At 29.1% G+C, this 18,610-nt stretch overlaps 1 protein-coding gene across 1 annotated transcript; it reads left to right on the forward strand.

Annotated features, from left to right (window-relative positions):
• The first annotated feature begins 2,525 nt into the window (after positions 1–2,525).
• ALAS1 (5'-aminolevulinate synthase 1) lies at positions 2,526–18,610 on the forward strand. Its single transcript, XM_058167836.1, has 10 exons — positions 2,526–2,562; positions 6,258–6,308; positions 6,912–7,061; positions 7,172–7,394; positions 8,741–8,925; positions 14,288–14,467; positions 14,554–14,718; positions 15,639–15,907; positions 17,388–17,550; positions 18,333–18,610. The coding sequence occupies exons 1-10, from the start codon at positions 2,526–2,528 to the stop codon at positions 18,491–18,493; spliced, it is 1,584 nt and encodes a 527-aa protein (XP_058023819.1). The 3' UTR covers positions 18,494–18,610.

An 18,610-nucleotide genomic window follows, 5' to 3' on the forward strand; every position in this document is an offset into this window, starting at 1 on the left:
CTAGTCTAGTCTAGTCTAGTCTAGTCTAGTCCAGTCCAGTCCAGTCCAGTCTGGTCTGGTCTGGTCTGGTCTAGTCTAGTCTAGTCTAGTCTAGTCTAGTCTAGTCTAGTCTAGTCTAGTCTAGTCTAGTCTAGTCTAGTCTAGTCTAGTCTAGTCTAGTCTAGTCTAGTCTAGTCTAGTCTAGTCCAGTCCAGTCTAGTCTAGTCTAGTCTAGTCTAGTCTAGTCTAGTCTAGTCTAGTCTAGTCTAGTCTAGTCTAGTCTAGTCTAGTCTAGTCTAGTCTAGTCTAGTCTAGTCTAGTCTAGTCTAGTCTAGTCTAGTCTAGTCTAGTCTAGTCTAGTCTAGTCTAGTCTAGTCTAGTCTAGTCTAGTCTAGTCTAGTCTAGTCTAGTCTAGTCTAGTCTAGTCTAGTCTAGTCTAGTCTAGTCTAGTCTAGTCTAGTCTAGTCTAGTCTAGTCTAGTCTAGTCTAGTCTAGTCTAGTCTAGTCTAGTCTAGTCTAGTCTAGTCTAGTCTAGTCTAGTCTAGTCTAGTCTAGTCTAGTCTAGTCTAGTCTAGTCTAGTCTAGTCTAGTCTAGTCTAGTCTAGTCTAGTCTAGTCTAGTCTAGTCTAGTCTAGTCTAGTCTAGTCTAGTCTAGTCTAGTCTAGTCTAGTCTAGTCTAGTCTAGTATAGTCTAGTCTAGTCTAGTCTAGTCTAGTCTAGTCTAGTCTAGTCTAGTCTAGTCTAGTCTAGTCTAGTCTAGTCTAGTCTAGTCTAGTCTAGTCTAGTCTAGTCTAGTCTAGTCTAGTCTAGTCTAGTCTAGTCTAGTCTAGTCTAGTCTAGTCTAGTCTAGTCTAGTCTAGTCTAGTCTAGTCTAGTCTAGTCTAGTCTAGTCTAGTCTAGTCTAGTCTAGTCTAGTCTAGTCTAGTCTAGTCTAGTCTAGTCTAGTCTAGTCTAGTCTAGTCTAGTCTAGTCTAGTCTAGTCTAGTCTAGTCTAGTCTAGTCTAGTCTAGTCTAGTCTAGTCTAGTCTAGTCTAGTCTAGTCTAGTCTAGTCTAGTCTAGTCTAGTCTAGTCTAGTCTAGTCTAGTCTAGTCTAGTCTAGTCTAGTCTAGTCTAGTCTAGTCTAGTCTAGTCTAGTCTAGTCTAGTCTAGTCTAGTCTAGTCTAGTCTAGTCTAGTCTAGTCTAGTCTAGTCTAGTCTAGTCTAGTCTAGTCTAGTCTAGTCTAGTCTAGTCTAGTCTAGTCTAGTCTAGTCTAGTCTAGTCTAGTCTAGTCTAGTCTAGTCTAGTCTAGTCTAGTCTAGTCTAGTCTAGTCTAGTCTAGTCTAGTCTAGTCTAGTCTAGTCTAGTCTAGTCTAGTCTAGTCTAGTCTAGTCTAGTCTAGTCTAGTCTAGTCTAGTCTAGTCTAGTCTAGTCTAGTCTAGTCTAGTCTAGTCTAGTCTAGTCTAGTCTAGTCTAGTCTAGTCTAGTCTAGTCTAGTCTGGTCTGGTCTGGTCTGGTCTAGTCTAGTCTAGTCTAGTCTAGTCTAGTCTAGTCTAGTCTAGTCTAGTCTAGTCTAGTCTAGTCTAGTCTAGTCTAGTCTAGTCTACTCTAGTCTAGTCTAGTCTAGTCTAGTCTTGTCTAGTCTAGTCTAGTCTAGTCTAGTCTAGGCTAGTCTAGTCTAGTCTAGTCTAGTCTAGTCTAGTCTAGTCTAGTCTAGTCTAGTCTAGTCTAGTCTAGTCTAGTCTAGTCTAGTCTAGTCTAGTCTAGTCTAGTCTAGTCTAGTCTAGTCGGAGCGATACATTCACAGAGAAGACTGATTACTTCCGCCTCTCTTGCGAGATTGCTCCAAGTTGCGCAGCTGCCAAGATCCAGCCGGGCGCATCTTCGTCCGCGCCTGCGCAATTCGCCCTTGCGCTCAACTTATATACATAAGCAGCATTCCGAGCGAACCTCTCAGAACGGGAAAGGTTTGGCAGGTGAGGGTCGGCGGGGACAGGGAGGCGCGCGCGCGTGCGTGTGACCGAGCGCCAGAGCGAGGATAGCCTGGAGTTCGGGTCGGGGTGGGGGTGGGGAAGGGTCGGGAAGAGGAAAGCGGCGGCTCGCGGCGGCTTCTCCTGCCTTGACCTTGCGTGAGGCCGCCCAGCTGAGGCGCCGGAGGGGTTTAACTGGGAACGGGCGGCGAGCGTCTTGGTCGCCGCTTTGAATCGCCGGGGCGGTGGCGGAAGGCGGCCGGGGTGGGCTTCGTCCCCGGGAGGGAACCTCCTCATCCTCCCCGCCCTTGTCTCTCGGTTTAAAGGAAAGAGGAGCCACAGAGAACGGCGCTCTCTTGGCCAGGAATCCCAAACGATCCGGCCTGGCTGCGTCCCAGGGAGAAGGGGCATCTCGGGGTCTGCTGGGTTGAAGGGGTTTTCAAGCACTTATGGACCAGCTGGGAACCAGTTTGGTGTGGTGGTTAAAGGCAGCAGGCGGTAGAACCTGGAACATGCCGGTTCTAGTCCTGTCTTGAGGTACAAAGGCAGCTTGGGTGACTTGGGCCAGTCACTTTCCCTCAGCGCTGGGAAGGAGGCAATGGCAAACGCTTCCAAGCACCCTTGCCAAGAAAACTGTAGGGACCTGTGCAGGCAGTCATCAGGATCAAGGCTGTCTTGAAGACACCCATACAGTCAACTTAGGGTACCAGAGTTTAATTTTGGATCCTCTCCCCCCACCCCAAAAAAAATTCCTTCCTTTAATTGTTTTATTTACCATAGATTATGCTATAAAATAACCCCCTGCAATGTTTCATGATCTTGGAAACGCTGCTTCCAAGATCATGTTAACACTTCAAAGACACAATGCCTGCCCCTGCCAATAGATGGAAGGTTAATTTCATGGTTTAAGTTGTAGTCTGATAACTCCATGCAGAACAAAGTACTTGGCAAAAAGTTTATGTTGCAATATATTTTCCAGCATACTACATATTTGTATTTAGAGCAGTACAAGAGGTACATAATTCTGAATTTGTATATCAGTATTTTCAGATATTCATACAGCTCAGTGTGGTCTGATTTTATGTGGTGGTACTAAATTTGCTAACTTGCTGTAGCTATGAAAAGATTGCTTCACACATAGATATTATTGCAAAAGAAAGGCTTTCCCCCAAGACTTATGTAGCCTGTAGATATGTAGTGTAGGCTGAAAGGTATCTCATAAAAGCTTCAAATAAATAAATAAATAAATAAATAAATAATAAATAAATATATAAATAAATAAATAAATAAATAAATAAATAAATAAATAAATAAATAAATAAATAAATAAATAAATAAATAAATAAATAAATAAATAAATAAATAAATAAATAAATAAATAAATAAATAAATAAATAAATAAATAAATAAATAAATAAATAAATAAATAAATAAATAAATAAATAAATAAATAAATAAATAAATAAATAAATAAATAAATAAATAAATAAATAAATAAATAAATAAATAAATAAATAAATAAATAAATAAATAAATAAATAAATAAATAAATAAATAAATAAATAAATAAATAAATAAATAAATAAATAAATAAATAAATAAATAAATAAATAAATAAATAAATAAATAAATAAATAAATAAATAAATAAATAAATAAATAAATAAATAAATAAATAAATAAATAAATAAATAAATAAATAAATAAATAAATAAATAAATAAATAAATAAATAAATAAATAAATAAATAAATAAATAAATAAATAAATAAATAAATAAATAAATAAATAAATAAATAAATAAATAAATAAATAAATAAATAAATAAATAAATAAATAAATAAATAAATAAATAAATAAATAAATAAATAAATAAATAAATAAATAAATAAATAAATAAATAAATAAATAAATAAATAAATAAATAAATAAATAAATAAATAAATAAATAAATAAATAAATAAATAAATAAATAAATAAATAAATAAATAAATAAATAAATAAATAAATAAATAAATAAATAAATAAATAAATAAATAAATAAATAAATAAATAAATAAATAAATAAATAAATAAATAAATAAATAAATAAATTAACTTAATAATAATAATAATAATAATAATAATAATAATAATAATAATAATAATAATAATAATAATAATAATAATAATAATAATAATAATAATAATAATAATAATAATAATAATAATAATAATAATAATAATAATAATAATAATAATAATAATAATAATAATAATAATAATAATAATAATAATAATAATAATAATAATAATAATAATAATAATAATAATAATAATAATAATAATAATAATAATAATAATAATAATAATAATAATAATAATAATAATAATAATAATAATAATAATAATAATAATAATAATAATAATAATAATAATAATAATAATAATAATAATAATAATAATAATAATAATAATAATAATAATAATAATAATAATAATAATAATAATAATAATAATAATAATAATAATAATAATAATAATAATAATAATAATAATAATAATAATAATAATAATAATAATAATAATAATAATAATAATAATAATAATAATAATAATAATAATAATAATAATAATAATAATAATAATAATAATAATAATAATAATAATAATAATAATAATAATAATAATAATAATAATAATAATAATAATAATAATAATAATAATAATAATAATAATAATAATAATAATAATAATAATAATAATAATAATAATAATAATAATAATAATAATAATAATAATAATAATAATAATAATAATAATAATAATAATAATAATAATAATAATAATAATAATAATAATAATAATAATAATAATAATAATAATAATAATAATAATAATAATAATAATAATAATAATAATAATAATAATAATAATAATAATAATAATAATAATAATAATAATAATAATAATAATAATAATAATAATAATAATAATAATAATAATAATAATAATAATAATAATAATAATAATAATAATAATAATAATAATAATAATAATAATAATAATAATAATAATAATAATAATAATAATAATAATAATAATAATAATAATAATAATAATAATAATAATAATAATAATAATAATAATAATAATAATAATAATAATAATAATAATAATAATAATAATAATAATAATAATAATAATAATAATAATAATAATAATAATAATAATAATAATAATAATAATAATAATAATAATAATAATAATAATAATAATAATAATAATAATAATAATAATAATAATAATAATAATAATAATAATAATAATAATAATAATAATAATAATAATAATAATAATAATAATAATAATAATAATAATAATAATAATAATAATAATAATAATAATAATAATAATAATAATAATAATAATAATAATAATAATAATAATAATAATAATAATAATAATAATAATAATAATAATAATAATAATAATAATAATAATAATAATAATAATAATAATAATAATAATAATAATAATAATAATAATAATAATAATAATAATAATAATAATAATAATAATAATAATAATAATAATAATAATAATAATAATAATAATAATAATAATAATAATAATAATAATAATAATAATAATAATAATAATAATAATAATAATAATAATAATAATAATAATAATAATAATAATAATAATAATAATAATAATAATAATAATAATAATAATAATAATAATAATAATAATAATAATAATAATAATAATAATAATAATAATAATAATAATAATAATAATAATAATAATAATAATAATAATAATAATAATAATAATAATAATAATAATAATAATAATAATAATAATAATAATAATAATAATAATAATAATAATAATAATAATAATAATAATAATAATAATAATAATAATAATAATAATAATAATAATAATAATAATAATAATAATAATAATAATAATAATAATAATAATAATAATAATAATAATAATAATAATAATAATAATAATAATAATAATAATAATAATAATAATAATAATAATAATAATAATAATAATAATAATAATAATAATAATAATAATAATAATAATAATAATAATAATAATAATAATAATAATAATAATAATAATAATAATAATAATAATAATAATAATAATAATAATAATAATAATAATAATAATAATAATAATAATAATAATAATAATAATAATAATAATAATAATAATAATAATAATAATAATAATAATAATAATAATAATAATAATAATAATAATAATAATAATAATAATAATAATAATAATAATAATAATAATAATAATAATAATAATAAGCCAGCCGGGAACTCCAGGAGGATGTGGAAGAAATGCAAGCTGTAAGAAAAGGTGTGTTGCCCTTGTGAAAATCTGAGTGTTTGTTTGTTTATACAACATACAAAAAAGTAGTTGTGCTAAGCAGATTTAAAGAGGAGAAATTATTAAACTTTTAAAATCTTATACAAGTTTGCAACACTTTTCAAATAGTAATTCTGCTTAAAATCCCATGTTCATCTATTGATTCTGCATACCTTCCCTTGGCTAATAATTGCAGCAAACTGATTTGAAGAAGGGAGGGCTTTTTACCCAGATTTTATAGTATCAGTGAGCTCTTTTTTCTGTTTGGCTTAGATTTTTTGTTAGCTGACACTTAATACTCACCTTGATTAATTAATAAAGCTTCTTTATGACACTTATTGAATGGCACTAGGCCACAATCAGAATAAATTACATACGCCATAAGGTAAGATGTTATCATCTACCGTATCCTAAATGAAAGGCATATAAAATAGTTGTCGCCCGTGAGAATCCCTGTAATAGCTTACATTTATCAAACAGGCTTTACATATGGAAAACATATAGAACCGTTCAGTACATGAAATCTTTTTGAACAATTCAACTATTCTGGAATGGCTTCTTAAATTGTTAATGTTACTATATTTTATTGTATAGAATTTACCCAAACATCAGAAAGTACTGTTGAGGTTAATGCTGAGATGGATGGTGAAAAGAAAAATGGCTTGTTGAAGAAATTCCAGGACATAATGTTGAAGCAGAGGCCAGAAAGGGTATCTCATCTGCTTCAGGAAAACTTGCCAAAGTGTAAGAATTAGCTTTGTTGAACTGACTGATAGAAATCAAAATTTGCAGCTTTCAACGTTTTGCTAAATCTAAATAGAAATAATATTTCACCTTAGTGTTTTCATTTTTAGCTGTTTCGACTTTTCAATATGATCAGTTTTTTGAGAAGAAGATTGATGAGAAGAAAAAAGATCATACATATCGTGTGTTTAAAACTGTGAATCGAAGAGCCCAGATTTTTCCTCTGGCAGATGATTATTCAGAATCCTTAATCAACAAGAAAGAAGTGTCTGTCTGGTGCAGCAATGATTATCTTGGGATGAGTCGCCACCCTAGAGTTTGTGGAGCTGTTATGTAAGTATTTTAATTAAAAATAAAGTGTTTTTAATTAGTGTTGTGTAGAATTTTGCACAATCATTTTAAGAAAATGACAGATGAGTTCATTTCTAGTTCCTCTTTGATTATGAAGTACTTTGTTAGATAATTCTTGATCTTAGGGCCTCTGTGGCTCAGACTGGTAAGACAGTCTGTTATTAACACAGCTGCCTGCAATTACTGCAGGTTCTAGTCCCACCAGGCCCAAGGTTGACTCAGCCTTCCATCCTTTATAAGGTAGGTAAAATGAGGACCCAGATTGTTGGGGGCAATAAGTTGACTTTGTATATAAATATACAAATAGGATGAAGACTATTGCTAACATAGTGTAAGCCGCCCTGAGTCTTCGGAGAAGGGCGGGATATAAATGCAAATTTTTTTAAAAAAAGGATCCCTCTTGTACCTAATACTGTCTTATTTATTATTATTAAATTCATTTCTCGCCCATATCGGCTCAAGGCAAGTCTTTTCCCCCCTTGGTCTTCCGAAGGTCCAATGGAAAATAGAATAGTTATATTTATTTATTTATTTAAAAATTTTGTATGGCCAATCATCTTAAAGCCAAGTGGCTCCCAAAAGCAGTAAAACCCTCTAACTGTAAAACCATAAATCATAAAATCAAAACAAAAATCCAGCATTGAATCGTCTCCTGGAATTCCCAATAAGCAGATCCAGATAACTTTATTCTATTCCATAATGTGGGGCAGCCATAGAAAAGGCATGCTTCCATGGTCCCACTAGGTGGCAAGTTTTCAAAGAAGGGACCCGAAGCATGCTGACCCTTTCCACTCTGGTAGGACGGGTAGATAATTTCAGGGAGAGTCAATCCCACAAATATATTACCATCCAATTAGTCATTCCCTTCAAATTTCAAGCTCTTGTATTGCTATTCTTTTAAGAATACTGCAACAGATGCCCAGATTTCTTTTCCTATGCAGAGTTGGTCACAGTAAAAGTATAAAATTGATGAGATTAGCTTTAGTTGTTACTGCTTTGCATCTTGTTGATTTCATTGGGTCAGCTCTGAAGCATGACCAATGTGGATTCAGCCCCATGATCCAAACTGGATTACTTGATTAAATTGTGTGTGCTTTTTGGCAGTCCTTTCTTATGTATGTATGAATGTATGTATGTATGTATATTTGTTTTCTGAAATGAACAAGTAATATATGTTACTTGTTCATTAAGATTTTGGAATCTTGGATAAAATCTGTAATAATTAAGTACCCTAGAAATAATTATATGAAATAGCATAAACCCAATTTGCAAGTATAATGTTATCCCAAGTAGTGCCACTGATACCACTGTTGGAACCTTTTTCACAGGGAAACACTGAAACAACATGGAGCAGGAGCAGGAGGCACGAGGAACATTTCGGGAACCAGTAAATTTCATGTTGATCTTGAAAAAGAATTGGCTGATCTTCATGGAAAAGATGCTGCTCTTTTGTTTTCTTCTTGCTTTGTAGCAAATGATTCAACACTCTTCACATTAGCTAAAATGCTACCAGGTAAGATCCAATTTTTCCTATTACTTTACAAGGTAAATAGTTTTACATAACAATTTCATAGCATTTCCTTCTACAGGTACTTCTCACCTTACAACCACAATCAAACCCAAAATTTCCATTGCTAAGGGGGACAGTTGTTAAGTGAATTTTGCCCCATTTTACAACCTTAATTGTCACAGTTGTTTGATGAGTCACTGCAGATGTTAAGTTTGCAACACAGTTATTAAGTGAATCTGGCTTCCATATTGACTTTGCTTGTCAAAAGTCGCAAAGGATGATCACATGACCCCAGAACAATGCATCTGTCATAAATACATGCCAGTTGCTAAGCATCCAAATTTTGTTCATATGACCACAGGGATGCTACAATGGTTGTAAATGTGAAAAATTAGTCACTTTTTTCAGTGCCATTGTAAATTCAACAGTCGCTAAATGACTGTCAGTGACTGTAAGTCAAGGATTACCTGTACTATATTGCATTGATTTCCTTCTAAATGCAGTTGTTGCAAATAAGAATAATTGCTGGTTCAAAACCCCAACCTTATAACCATAACTGGTAATTTTAGCAATTCATCGAAGGTAGATGGTAATTCCACTTCTGTACTTTTTGCTAATTCTTCATCAGGAGCTACTTTTTAAAAACGACTCGTATAAGATATGTGCTTACATTACTACATGCTTATGACTACCTTTAATAAAATAGAGTATTTTTCTTGCAAGATTCTCCTAAAATTCATACAATCAAGAAAATTTTGATAGAATCCATCATACTAAGCTAAATTTCTAAAACATTTCATAAAACAAGGAAACATGTCATAGCAGCACAAGCATAACTCCAAAGCATTGTTATCACCTTATAAGAACTGTATGTCTAGCACTTCCGGGTTTGGCTCTGCTTTGTGAAGAAGCAGCTATGATTTAGCTGCTAACTCCCTAGTCTGTAAAGCTGTTAGGACATCGTAAATCTGAGTCCAACAGCTTGGATTCTTTCATTCGGGCGAAGGAGGAAAGTTGAGCAATTAGGTTCGAGGTTGAGATGCCCTAATAAGCTTTTAAAGCTGGTGGGAAGTTCTCCTTCTAAAACCTGATAAGCTCCTGGCTAGGAGAGGCTTTTGCCTTTATGGCGAACAAACGAAGCGTCCAATTTCCACGACAGGAATTGATTTAATGATGGATTGGAACGTGGACGGAGCAAAAACTGGAGTTCTAACACCTGTTTGTAAGAAGATTGTGAGACCCTGAGGATTTATTGGCTGCGAAGATAGGAGAGAAGAAAGCAAATGGCGGTTTTGTGGAATGTGTGCTCTGAAAACGAAAGTAGAAATGCTTACTAACAGCTAGTGTTGAAATAGAAGAAAGAAGATACATAGAAACATACTGACTAATTGGAAGAAATGAGAATCTTATGATTTATATTTTTCTTTTCTTTGGGATTATAGTGATTTAGAAGAAAAGTTTTTGAAATTTTCTTTTCTAAATATTTTTCTTTTCTCTTGACTTGTTATTAAGTTATATATATATATATATATATATATATATATATATATATATATATATATATATATATATATATATATATATATATATATATATATATATATATATATATATATATATATATATATATATATATATATATATATATATATATATATATATATATATATATATATATATATATATATATATATATATATATATATATATATATATATATATATATATATATATATATATATATATATATATATATATATATATATATATATATATATATATATATATATATATATATATATATATATATATATATATATATATATATATATATATATATATATATATATATATATATATATATATATATATATATATATATATATATATATATATATATATATATATATATATATATATATATATATATATATATATATATATATATATATATATATATATATATATATATATATATATATATATATATATATATATATATATATATATATATATATATATATATATATATATATATATATATATATATATATATATATATATATATATATATATATATATATATATATATATATATATATATATATATATATATATATATATATATATATATATATATATATATATATATATATATATATATATATATATATATATATATATATATATATATATATATATATATATATATATATATATATATATATATATATATATATATATATATATATATATATATATATATATATATATATATATATATATATATATATATATATATATATATATATATATATATATATATATATATATATATATATATATATATATATATATATATATATATATATATATATATATATATATATATATATATATATATATATATATATATATATATATATATATATATATATATATATATATATTTTAAATGGCTTTTAAGCAAATAGTGCCAAAAGTGTGTTGAAAAAGAAGATATATAGGAAGATACTGACTAATTGGAAGAAATGAGAATCTTATGATTTATATTTTTTCATCTTCCTTGGGATTATAGTGATTTAGAAGATAGGTTTTTTTGAAATTGTCTTTTAAAAAAAATTTTCTTTCTCTTTTTTGTGGTCTATTATTAAGCTATCCTTTTTTTTTTTAAATGGCTTTTAAGCAAATAGTGCCAAAAGTTATTAAAAACTTTGAAATTTCAGCTGAAATTTCTTCAGCTCAGATTCAAAAATTAAAAGAAGAAATCAAAAAGGAAGTAAAGAATTTTTTACAGGAGTTTTTGGAGAGTCATTTTTTAGAAATAGATCAAAAATTTGATGAAATAGAGAAAGAGATGTTGGATTTCAAGGAAGTGGTGGAAGAGCAGAAGAGGGAAATGAAAATGGTAAAGGATGCAATTGCGCAAATATTAAGTTCTTGTATTCAGATGCAGGACGATCTTGCAGAATTTAATAAAGCTAATTTAGAGCTGCAAAGGAAAATAGAAGATATTCAAAAAAATCAAAACAATTGGAACTTAGATAATAAGATGGAAGATATAAAGGCAAAGGTAGATAGGGCAGATGAAGAAAGAGTAATATTACAATATAGATTAATGGAATATGCTATAAGGGTGAGGGGGTTGAAACAAAATAGGAAGGAAAATTTAAAGGAGATTTTTACGCAAGCCTTTGCACAGATAAAGGGTGTGGAGCCAGAAGATTTTGAGATTAATATTGAAAGAATTTATCGTGTTAATTCTTGGTGGGCAAGACAAAATAGAGTACCTAGGGATGTGGTTATTTATTTTACAACTAAAAAGGTTAGGTATGAAATTTTGCAAGCCTTTTATAAAAATAAATTTCAGATATTGGGACAAGATATAAAAATGATGAAGGAAATTCCTCCTAAAATGTTAAGAAACAGAAGAGAATTTGCTTTTTTGGTGGATGAGCTTAAGAAATATCAGATACATTTTAGATGGGAAGTCCCAATGGGTTTGTCAGTGAATTTTAGAGGTAGAAAGTATTTTCTTAATTCAGTTATGAAAGCGAGACATTTTTATATTAATGTTTTAAAGAGTGGGAATCCTTTGTTGTTAGATGCTAAGTTAACTGGTTTGGAAATGATGGAAAATAGAATGGGAGAGGGGAGGAATGTTTAAGATGTGAATAGGATGATTATGGTTAATTTTTGGAATTGATTTGTTTAGGATATAAATTATAGGATTTGTGTTATTTGCTATTTGTATGGTATAAATCTTTCGGATGATATTACTCAATTGTGAAGGTTGGAAAGTGAAATTTATGAATTTAGATAATGTGGATGTAATGATTCTAACTGTTTACTGTTATATTGTGGATGTAGTTTAAATGATTATTTGCTTGATATTTGATTGATGGAGTAGTATTGGAAGATTGAATATTAAATTTTATGACAATTGAAGAAATATATAAGTGATGAAATTGAATTTGAGAAGCTGGATTGTAATTTAAGAATTGGAGTAATGAAATTTGAAGCAATATACAGGTGGGGGGGGGGAAATAAATAAAAAAATTGAACTTTAGAAGATGGACTAATTTTTAAAATGGACTGTAAGAAGAATGGACATTAAATGTTATGGCAATTGAAGAAATATATAAGTGACAAAAATTTGAGTTCGAGAAGATGGACTGTGATTTGAGAAACAGACTTATGAAATTTGAAGGAATATACAAGTGGGGAAAATAAATAAAAATTGAACTTTAGAAGATGGACTAATTTTAAAATGGACTGTAAGAAGAAGTAATATGTGAAGTTGGTATTGTTTCTTTTCTTTTTTATTATTCTTTCCTATCTTCTTATTTTTATTGTGAGGGATTTATAGTTTTAAATTTTTTCTAAGGTGGGAGGGTATGTATATTTTGTATACTCTAGCTTGTGATTGGTGGTTATAATACCCGGTATTTGCTCTGGGAAGTCCGGGGGGGGAAGGGGGAGGAGGGGGGGAAGGGGGGGGAAATGAATCAACAAGTGATACATGGACTGATTATTAATGTACAGTAATCTTAGAAGATATGAATTTAAAAAATTTAAAATGATATTGGGGATGCTCGACTGCCATTTCAAGAAAAGGAGAGAGGAGTAGAAGGAGGGAAGAAAGTAGATAGGAAAGTGCAGAGAAGGAGGAGGGGAATAAGAGGGCGAGATAGGGTGGAAGAAGGGAGGAGTGGAGAAGGAGGAGAGGAAGTAGTAAAGTGAAGGGGATGAATGATAAGGGAAAGTAGTAGAGGGTAGAGAGGGAAGTTGTGTAGCAAGGAAGTGGCAGTTGGGCAGGCCTGAATTAGTAATAAATAAAAATTAATGATTAATGATGGATAATAGATTGTATATAAATATGATGTTGAAAAATGGAAATAAAAATTATTTACAAAAAAAGAACTGTATGTCTAGCATAAAATTTATCTTTTCAGTGATGTACCTACTCTAGCTATCTGCGTTTCTCCCTCCCCCCCCCCTTTTTTTTAAAAATGACAACTTGGATTTGTGTAATAGTTGTCCAAAAACAAAAATTGAAATTCATATTAAATAAGAGCAATTTATTAATATCTGCTTGTAGCTCCAATATTTGAGGGAGTTGGAAGAGTTTTCTTGCCTCGTGATTTTTATTTGATGCATAGCTAGAGGGATCCATGAAATTGCTGTTGTTACTGGGAATGAGGTATTAGTTGCCACTTGGAATAATCTGATTTCCAACTGGCTTAGTCAGTTGCCCCAGTTCTATTTTGTAAATCAATAAATACCCAAGCTAAGAAGATCAGTCTGTAGTGTTTTACACTGTTGGGTTGTATTTATTCTTTTTTTCTTTCTTTCCTTTCCTCAGATTGTGAAATTTACTCTGATTCAGGAAACCATGCTTCTATGATTCAGGGGATTCGGAATAGTAGAGCGCCAAAGCATATATTTCGACATAATGATGTTGGTCACCTCAGAGAACTCCTGAAAAAATCTAATCCGTCTGTTCCAAAAATTGTTGCATTTGAAACTGTTCATTCAATGGATGGTATGTTTGATTTCTGAAGCGCATGTTACTGAAATTTTGGAAATGATAATTATAAAAACCAAAATATAAATATAACCTTGTTTTAGGTGCAGTTTGTCCATTGGAAGAGCTTTGTGATGTGGCTCATGAGCATGGAGCAATTACATTTGTCGATGAAGTACATGCTGTTGGACTCTATGGAACACGGGGTGGTGGCATTGGAGACAGAGATGGAGTAATGCATAAAATGGATATTATTTCTGGAACACTTGGTACGTATATTCATATGTGCTGAAGTCTAGTTTGAAAGATAAGTAAAATGAGTCAAAACAGTGATGGATAATCATTAAATCTTCAGGGATAATTGATTTTTGGTTAAATCTAACCACCCTATCTTCAGATTAATGTTTCTGAAAATATAATTAACTTTACAAAAATCTGTTTTTCTCTTTAGATCTTTAAAGACAGGTTTGATCTTTATTTGATGAGGGAATTGTTTAAAGACATTTGGTAGGAACAGAACTAGTAAATCCATATAGTAGAAACCAGTATTTTCTACAGGTAAAATATAAGACTGAAAGTCTTTAATGCAAACAGAGCATGGTTTGAACTGAGGGAAACGAATTTAATCCGTTTAAATTTAAAGGAACTATGAACTGACAGTTAGTATTATGCAAGATTATACAACTCCATTTGCTCTTATTTTGCAATTTAGAGATATCAGTTTACCCAAAGTATGCTTTCCCAGTAGATTGCTTTACAAGTGGATTTTGGTATGTTTGCATTCTTGGGCTCTTGCACAAAAGGCAGTAAGCAAATGAGAACATGTATTAGAGATGACAAAACATTATACGACAATTTCCTAATTTTGGTTATAGATGACAAAATCTAAGCTTCCATGGAATTTATTTAGTGAAAAATTGCTACCTTTGTATGGAGAGCTTATTGTGTACCAAAACTTCAAGGGAAAGCTTCACATTACTTTATTTTCAATTTAGTAAGGTTTATTTAAGGTGTTATTTTATACTATAGTATAGATAATAAGTTCAGAAATACTTGATGGCAGTATTATGATAAAGGTACCTCCTGCAAGAAGATTTGATGCTAGAAGAGTACTGCTTAAGATATCAGTTTTTGTATTATTTGTGTTGATTGAGAAATGCCAAGAACTGAGACTTTTTTTTTCTTTCAGGTAAAGCCTTTGGTTGTGTAGGAGGCTATATTGCCAGTACGAGTTCTCTAATAGATACTGTCCGTTCCTATGCTGCTGGTTTCATTTTTACCACTTCCTTACCACCCATGCTTTTAGCTGGTGCATTAGAGTCTGTGAGAACACTCAAAAGTACAGAGGGGCAAGTCCTTCGTCGACAACACCAACGTAATGTTAAACTCATGAGACAAATGCTGATGGATGCTGGGCTTCCTGTAGTGCATTGTCCCAGTCATATAATTCCTATCAGGGTAAGTATTTAGCATACTATGATTTTACAATAAAGTTTGGAAGCATCAGCAATTTGTAGCATAGAGGAAAGACATGTCTTTAAAGATCATAACTTTTTGCTTTTTGTTAAATTTTGTGTATTAAACCTAATACATGTATAGCTAGTTCTGTTGCATAGGAGTAGTTGGTGAGAGTTGGGAGAGATGCATAGACATATATAGGATATATAAGGATACATATATAGGAGAGAGGTGTGTGTGTGTGTGTGTGTGTGTGTGTGTGTGTGTGTGTGTAACTACTGATACATAGAATGGGAGGCAGACAAGTATTTAGAGGAAGAAATGGATGAAGGATGCGTTCATTAAATAGCTGATGGTGGTTGGCTAAATAAACCTTTTCAAGAATCATTAGTGATAACAGTTTTTGATGGAAGTTATTTGATTTCCAAACTGTTTTTGGTAATGAAGAATTGTTTTGTTTCCAGAACAAATGAATTGCTCCGTTAACAGAGCTTGGGGAAAATGCCTAGCATGGTGAAGATTAACTGACATTTTGAGAGAATAGAAGGCTGTTTTTTGGTAGTTGCATCTTTATCCACTTGGACATGGAGAGCTGAGAGCTGTACTTTGTAAAAAAAATCACTTTGTCAACTGAGGCCCAATAGCATGCCAATATAATACCAAATAGAACAGATCCACTTTTTTCTCCTGTCATTTTGGGACATGCCCTTTTTTCCCACCAAGAATCATGCATCTAATATTTAGCAGTTTGCCACAAAATATTTGTTCCCAAGAGTTCATACCACAAAAAATACAGGGAGTACTGTAAATTTCCTTGCAGTGAATTATATATTGGGGCTGCATAACTGAAAAGGACGTGGTGGCTTAGTGGGTAAGATGCTGAGCTTGTCGATCGAAAGGTTGGCAATTCAGTGGTTTGAATCCCTTGTGCCACGTAACAGGGTGAGCTGTTACTTGTCCCAGCTTCTGCCACCCTAGCAGTTCGAAAGCATATAAAAAATGCAAGTAGAAAAATAGGGACCGCCTTTGGTGGGAAGGTAACAGCGCTCCATGCGCCTTTGCCATTTAGTCATGCCGACCATATGACCACGGAGACGTCTTTGGACAGTACTGGCTCTTCGGCTTTGAAGCGGAGATGAGCACTGCCCCCTAGAGTCAGGAACAACTAGCATGTATGTGCGAGGGGAACCTTTACCTTTACCTTTTTAACTGAAAGAACCCCCTCTTTGATGATGGCAAGAAAAGTTCCATTCTCTTCTCCCAACTTCCTCTGGCTCTTGCCTTCTCTGCTCTTTCCATAATCACTTTTCTATTGTCTCTATATAGTTTGTATCTCATTAACAAAAATTAAGTTATTAGAAGTAAGCATTGTTCCTGGAAAAAAAGCAACGGTTGACTTTTTTTCCAGGAACAGTTATAGTTGGTCAAAAGAAAATGTGCCTTCAGCCTAGAAACTCATCTGATCTTTTATTAACTTCAGGTTGCAGATGCTGCTAAAAATACTGAGATCTGTGATAAAATGATGAACAAACATAGCATCTATGTCCAGGCAATAAATTATCCCACTGTGCCACGTGGAGAAGAGTTATTGCGTATTGCCCCCACACCACATCATACTCCACAAATGATGAATTATTTTATTGGTGAGTGAAAAAAAACAGCTTTAAGGTGTTATTCTTGACAAGAATATGCATTGCTGAACACATCTTCATATAGAAAAAGGAAGTGCTATTTTACCAGCCTATATATGCAATTTCTCAGCTGTAAAAAGAGAACAGTATCAACCATTCAATTTCTAAGCTGAGTTTGTTTATTCATTCAATTTATATAGTTGCCCGTCTCAAATGTCATAACTCTAGCAAGCTAAAAGTACTTAAAAACAAGAAAAAACACATAAAATTATAAATAACATATACAGCAGCTAAGAAAAATCAACTAATGATAACAATATAAGATTTGTTAGCCAAGTGCTTTTTATGACTAGTAGTAAGGATCTAGTTTAGCTGCACTTGTTTAGATAATTTCCTCTTTCTGTGATTAAGACAAATTATCATTAGTACTGTTTGGTTTCATGTTGGAAGGGCCTTCAATTAAATATGCCTCTTTGTTGGCAACTTGCTCTTGAATTGAGCCTTCAGACTATGGATCTCCTGCCTCTCTATAGTAAGCCATAAGTGTCCAAAGCACATATTTGTGTTTTAGGGCTGTATAAAGTATTTGAAGGGGACAAAACATGTTAGCATGTTTTAACCTTTCAATTTCTAGGGAAAGAGTTTGGTAGAGTTTTGTTCTTACTGAAAGAACAAAACCAGTGTTTTAGGTTTTGCTGGATTTTTGTGATTAATGTTTTCACAAATTAAAGCTTACAATTGAGGAAGAAAGTAAATTTCTTTAAATTATCAGCTATGTTTTCCTTTTCTTGTAGACAACCTGCTAAGTACCTGGAAGGAAGTGCGTCTAGAATTAAAACCCCACTCCACTGCGGAGTGTAACTTCTGTAGTCAACCCTTGCACTTTGAAGTTATGAGCGAAAGAGAAAGATCCTACTTCAGTGGAATGAGTAAACTTGTATCAGCTACTGCTTGAAACAAATTGCAGCTTCATCTATGTTTAAAAGTCAGATATTCAAGATATATGTTATAGCTTATTATGTGCATCTTTATGGTCTGAACAAATTTCTGGAAAATAAACTTTGAGATGATG

Source organism: Ahaetulla prasina, chromosome 2 (genome assembly GCF_028640845.1).
Source record: "Ahaetulla prasina isolate Xishuangbanna chromosome 2, ASM2864084v1, whole genome shotgun sequence".
Classification (NCBI taxonomy): Eukaryota; Metazoa; Chordata; class Lepidosauria; order Squamata; family Colubridae; genus Ahaetulla; species Ahaetulla prasina.